This window comes from Fukomys damarensis, unplaced genomic scaffold, assembly GCF_012274545.1.
Source record: "Fukomys damarensis isolate Sample0158 unplaced genomic scaffold, DMR_v1.0_HiC HiC_scaffold_28, whole genome shotgun sequence".
In the NCBI taxonomy this organism is placed as follows: domain Eukaryota; kingdom Metazoa; phylum Chordata; class Mammalia; order Rodentia; family Bathyergidae; genus Fukomys; species Fukomys damarensis.
The window spans coordinates 6,856,387-6,863,046 of NW_022900940.1; the positions used below are offsets into that span (position 1 = coordinate 6,856,387).

The 6,660-nt window shown below is 32.0% G+C and overlaps 1 protein-coding gene across 1 annotated transcript in view; it reads left to right on the plus strand.

Annotated features, from left to right (window-relative positions):
- Ppp4r2 (protein phosphatase 4 regulatory subunit 2) overlaps window positions 1-6,660 on the plus strand; it is a gene marked incomplete at its 5' end in the record, with an annotated part of 56,922 nt that overhangs the window by 41,019 nt on the left and 9,243 nt on the right. Inside the window, one exon of the mRNA XM_033756895.1 lies at window positions 711-881. Coding sequence (XP_033612786.1) covers window positions 711-881 — 171 coding nt within the window. The remainder of the gene's footprint in view (window positions 1-710; window positions 882-6,660) is intronic.

Here is a 6,660-nt window from a genome sequence, read left to right on the forward strand (position 1 = left end):
GACAGTGTCTCACTTATGTAGTGAGACTGACCTGGACCTCACTGTGTGGCCCAGGCTGGACTTGAACTCACAGTGACCCTCCTGCCTCAGCCTCCTGAATGCTGGGATTACAGGTGTGCATCACCAAGCCTTGCTAAAGTTTATGCTGTTATTTAATAGCTAAAAGACATTCATTAGTCCCTGTAAACATTGTAGTAGCTTGGATGTTGAGACAAGGTGTGGATTCTTTCTTCCTTAAATGGAGCAGTAATTACTCCCTGTTTAGATTTATTATAAGAGATAGAGTCAAAGTTTAATGTTTTTAAAATGCTAAGAACGGGACCCAGCACCCTGTAGGCTTGCAGCCAGAAATACTTCATTTAAAATTTTTTTTTTTGTTTGTTTTGGTACTGGTGATTGAACTTGGGTCTTTGCGCTTGCAAGGCAGGCCACCAAACTGCTGAGCTAAATCCCCGGCCCTCATTTAAATTTTTTTTTATCAGATTTTGATTTTGTTTGGGTCACAGTAGTTGGAGTTGTGTGGAATTGAATTGGAGCTCTTTTAAAAAAGCATTCTCACTTTTTTCATATCTTGTTTTTAGCTTCATTGTGGGCTTTCTGAATTTGTGCTGTGTTCAAGAATTACAAAGCTATGTGTTATTATATGTGTGTGTGTGTGTGTGTGTGTGTGTATATATATATATATATATATATTGTTTATTTGCTTACAGGATTCAGTGGTCCCAATTTAAAGGCTATTTTATATTCAAACTGGAAAAAGTGATGGATGATTTCAGAACTTCAGCTCCTGAACCAAGAGGTCCTCCAAATCCTAATGTTGAATATATTCCTTTTGATGAAATGAAGGAAAGAATACTGAAAATTGTCACTGGATTTAATGGGTATGCATTTACTACTATTTTAAAGATTTTTATTGGAAAGTTTTTCAAGTTTTGGCATGTCTTTTTTTTTTTCCTAATGATTAAAGTTCTGTGTTTTTAGTAACAGTATTTACTGAACATTAGCTTACAAGTATAAGATGTTTACAGCCTTTTTAAGAAAACATGAACCATCTGTATGTATGAATTAAATGGATATGATGATGGAAATATCCAGAAATATTTTGATTTTTTTTCTCATTATGTATTTGGTATTGTTGGCTTTATATGTGGTATAGAACCTCTGTATATCATTGTCTTAGATCATATTTTAAAATGAAAAATACCAGTTTATTAAAGTAATCTTAGTTTTAGAAATTTTAAGTCTTTTCTAATAAGTAATCGTTTTAAGTTCTTTGTAAAATCATGAAAAATAAGACCTTCTGCACTAAAATAAAATTGATCTTTGGAAAAATGTGCTGTGATATTTTAAATTCTTTATAGAATTTTGTATTTTTAGACTTTAAAGTTGAATTGCTCATTATTTTGTTGGGCATTAGCAGTTTGAGGGGTGGAATGACTGTGTTAAGTATGATGTATTTATGTTAACCATTTATATTTAGTAGAGGTAGGCTTTATTTGTATAGGTTTCACTTGTGCATATTTTTAGGTAACACAGACGATTCTTTTTAGGTATTTAATCACATTGTATTTGAAGCAAAATGGTGTGATTTTTTTTTTTTTAAGTAAAATAGATTATTCATTCAGAGGTGGGGAAGGGGAAAGAGAGAGGGGGGAGATAGGCAGCTACTCTAAATGAGTAGTAGGGAGAATTTGAAAATGAATTGCTGGTGGGCTTTGGTCCCCAGCTCTGTTTGAGTTCCTTCTCCCTATATAAACTCCTAGAGGATAATCTTTGTTAAATGTCACATTCCTCTATTTTTATATTTAAGAATTTTGCTTAAAATATCAGATGCTTAGACGTGGCTTTGTGTCTCTTCCTCAGATATCTCTGTGTGTGTGTGTGTGTGTGTGTGTGTTGGGGGGTAGACATGGTAGCTTTGCCTTTGAAGTTTATCAGCTGTAGTTTTTCCTGTGATTTTTAAGATGGAAAGGAGACTTAATTTTGGTGTTGAAATTGTTTAACTATACATATATTTTCTTATGAATTTTGATTAAAACTTTTTTAAAAAGTACATCCCCAGAAGAAGCCACGTATTATGTATTAAAAGTGTGATGCAGAAGAAATTTACTGAACTGTGAATGTGTTCAAGATGGGAATACGTCTCTTGGGAGATACAGACACAAAAATTCAACATTACAGTGACTTCTCTTTCTTAAATTGAACTGTAGCTACCATTCAAAGGTAACAGTTGTGGTGAAACAAGTCAAATTATATTGCACTCTTGTGAATATTATCTTAATTGCGATTGTGAGTAATAGTGAATATTATTTTTAACTTTTTCAAATTACTTTAGACTAGTAGATACATGTATGTATGTTTGTAGGTTATTGGATAAATGTGAATATTTGTAATTTCTTAATCCATAAAACAGGTAATTCATGTACTTGAGAAAATGATTTGAACAGTTATTAAATGCCTGAGCATACTTAAATGTAATTGCTTTTAAGATGTTTTTTCATCTTTGATCCATAAGTATTTTGAAGTTGTATTTTTAATTCAGTTTTTTTAGAGTAACAGTTTATGAAACATTTATCCTAATCAGGCAGAATCTAAGTCTTAATCAGTGATACATTAAGATTTTTTATTTTATAATTGTTTTTTATGTATTATATTTGTTGAAACATGTCTACTCCAATTTTACATTTTGAATATCAGTTTTTAAAAACTAAACGTTTTGATCTTTTTCAGTTTGAGGGTAATTTACTAGTATATCTTTCCCATTTATAATAGATTATCTTTTAAATTATAAAAGTGTAAGTGTTCATATTTTAGAAATATTCCCAAATGTTATAGAAGCATGCAAAGTAATGTAAAATCATATTGTATGCTATTTATATTTTTCTTTTAGAGGAGTTTTGATACCTTTATAATCAGTACACTTAAAGGAATGTCTTCTGTGTATTTATTTGCAGTGATTGTATTGTTTTATGTATAAACAGGTAACAGTTTGTTATTGTCTTTATTGGTAGTGGCCTTTATTGTTTAGCTATTACCAGCACTGCTTACAGAGAATATTCTTGTACATATCTTCTTTTGTAGATGAATGTCATACTGAATGTATTATAATTGATTGTTGCCTTTTATAAATCTCTGATGTCACTCCTAGGTGGTAAGATAATATGGGCAATTAAAATTTTTTCCATAAAATGTATCTGACAAAATGTGTTTGTTTATGCTTCCATGTTTAAGTGTAGATGTTGTAATTCATTTTGTGTATTTTTAGATGTGTCGAGTTTGTGTCAGTAGCCCTTTTATGAATTGCTTTTTCATATTTTTTTTTCTTACCATGCTGATTTTTCTTATTGTTAAAGGTTTCTTTTTGCTTTTAACCTGTAAAGGCTGTCTGTTAAATGCTTCATAGTATTCTGACCCACAAAACCTAGCCATTTTCTAAAATTATTTTATATATTGTTAGAACATAATGTTGCCTTTGTTAAATTAAATATTGTGTATTCACTTATCTGCTTGGTTTCCTCAACTGTAAAGTTCTAGAGAATATGGGTAACTGTCGTTTCTAAACAAGGTCCAGAAGAGTACTTGAATGTAGTAGGTTCTCCAGCAAAGGTAGAAAAGATGGAAGGAAGAAAGGAATGTGGAAAAAAGTATGTTTTTGTCTGTATTTTGTTTACCAAGACATGCAAAAATTACATAATTGAAGGCTTCAGGTGTTTTTTGTTTTTTTGGTTTTTTGGGGGGTCATTTTCTTGAATTTAAAATTACTTTTGAACTTTAAAATTCCTATAGATAGAAGATGTTAGAATACAGGTACTCTTTTGAATATAAATTACATATTTTTAGGTGAAAAACATCAAAAATTAAGAAAAACAAACTTTAATAGAATAGTCAATTAAAAGATATTACCACTTTATGCTCTCTGCTTAGGACTATAATGAAGACTACGAGCTCACTCATACCAAAGGCATTTATGAAAATCCTCTTCCCCAAATAGCATGAATATAATTTAGAAATTGCTGGTAGCTAAAACATTTTTTTTCCCTATAGTATAGTGGGATTTTGAAGGTTATTAAATACCTAAGCAGTTAAAAAGAAACCATTTTCTAAGTTATTCAAAGTGAAAGAATAATGAATGCCGATGTTAACCTGTTAAATGCTGCTTCTCACTTGACAATGCTGTTTACTTGTAAGATTTCTCTGAAGTATAGGTAATTTTACCTTGGAGTATTAGACTATATAGTGTTGCTATAGATTTGCAAGGAGATCTGGAAGAAGTACATGGCACGCACGTCATTTTATAGAAGAGATATAATTAGTTATAACTGAGTACTGTATCTTTTAGCCTTATTGTCCTGGACCTTTAGATTTCTTCTCTGAAGTCACTTTAATGTACATGATTTAACAGCTTCCTTGGTTCTGGAAGTTTTTCACATAATTGTTTCAAATATGTGCACACACACTTTTGTCTCTTGCTTTTATACCTGAGAGGATGCCATAATATACTTTTTTTTAAAAAAAAGAATAACATGTATGCTTGTTTTATATGTTCAGTTTTATAGTTTTAAAAAAATACCTTTTTTACTTTATATTGTTCATTTTACAGGGTCTTAACCTTTTGTTCCCTGGTTTCCATGAGTGATTTTATTGTTTACTAGATTTCCTGCTCATTTGACTGGAAAGAATAGATTTTGTGGATTGAGTCAGTATTTTTTAATTCTATTGTATGTACTGTATTGAACTGCTCACCTTATTTTCTTACAACTCTGTGTTTTTTGCTTTCCTACCAGGGATTGAACTTGGGACCTTGTGCTTTTGAGGCAGGTGGTGGCACTACTGAGCTAAATCCCCAGCTCACATCTTTTCTTTTTGATCATATAATTATTTGAGAATTGGCATTATTTACTGTCCATTTCTCACTGTATTCTCCAGTAGAAAAAAGTTTTCTTTGTCCAGTAGAAATACAATTTTTATTTGTCCAGTAGAAATACAATTTGATGTGATACTCTGATAAAATGTTTGTGTGGTGCTAGAAATTGCACCCAGTGTTTCATGAATGCTTACACGTGTGCTGTGTCACTGAGTTCCACCTGCAGCCTAATAAAATTCTTAAAATTGAAAAATAGAAATACATGTAGTGGAAAGCTAATTTTTTCTTAATTACTTGATATAAATAAAATAATTTAGAGTTGTATAAACATTGAGTGATTAGCATGCTTAAAATCTTTGATAAGTACTGTAGATTAATTTTGGGGTGGAGACTGATACAAACAATTTAGGTCATTGGGGTTTCTTGATGTTACTGAAACAGGCTAATTTTTCATCCTGTTTTTTAATACCTCTCTTTTCTGAATGGCATTTTCAATCTCAAATTTCAGGTGTTTGAATTGAGGTGTAAAACACATGGGTGTAAGTATCTGTGAGCGTTTTATATAAATGGTAAAGCTTTAGTATGGAAAGAGCATGTTTCTTCAAGTAAAAATAATATAGGATTCCATTGCTGATTTCTGGAATTTGGAAGATTTAAGAATAGACAGTTCTCATGAGGCACAATGGTATAGTTGGTATAGAGCCAAACGACCATGAGTTCAAATCCCATTTATATTACTAAATATTATGTGACTGTTAACCTAGGCAGGGTGACACAGGCATATAATCCCAGCACTTGGGAGTCTGAGGTAAAAGGATTGTGTGAGTTCTCGGCCAGCCTGGAATATAGCTAGTGAAACCTTGCCTTTTAAAAAAAGAAAGAAAGACAGACAACACTGGAATCTATTTAGCTTCTAATAACAGGGTGATACTTAAGTCAATTTCCATTTAAATAGTTTACTTCAAGATAAACTAGTAAGAAAAGAAAAATAACAGTAAAAACGTCCATAGATAAAATTGTAAATGGCTGTTTTGCTATTTTTCTTAATAGATTTTATATCTTTCTCTATTTTATTTGCTCTAATAGCCAGCTTCTGTGTTACAGTTTGTTCCTTTGTGTGCGTGTGTGTGTGTGTGTGTGGTGGGGTTGCTTCTGTAATGAAGGCTATAGATTGTTTGATTTGGCGGGGTGGTATCAGGAATCAAACTCAGGGTCTTGGGCTTGCCAGGCAGAGGTGCTGCACTGCTGAGCTACATTCCCAGCCAAGATTGTTTGAGTTTATCTTAGTATATGAGTGAAATATATGCATGTCTTTTTTTTTTTTCTCGTGTGTGGGGCGAGGAGGGAGGGAAGTAGGTAAATCTTGAAGCAGTCCATATGCCCACCAGCAAATGAATGGATAAAACCCACTCTGCCATGAAGTATAGACTTGAGTTATTTGTAGGAAAATGGATGCACCTTGAGACCATATTAGGTCAGTGAAATAAATCAGACACAAGCTTAAAGATCACATTGATTCTCTTATGTGAGAAACTCAGACTAAAAATAGAGAAAAGATAATAGAAAGTAGGAAGAGTTGTACATCTAGATCGAATATTTATTAAATTTTATTAGTCAAATGTATTTTCTGGTTAAAATACAAAGAATGGTTTGTTTTAGGGTTTAGACATGTTTAAATCCCCCACCCCCAATCTTGTTTTTGTAGTTGTCTGTAATTTAACTCATGCTGAGCACAAGTGCTCTGCTACTGAGCTGTATCTCCAGGCTTTCTAGGCTTTTTTTTTTTTTTTTTTTTT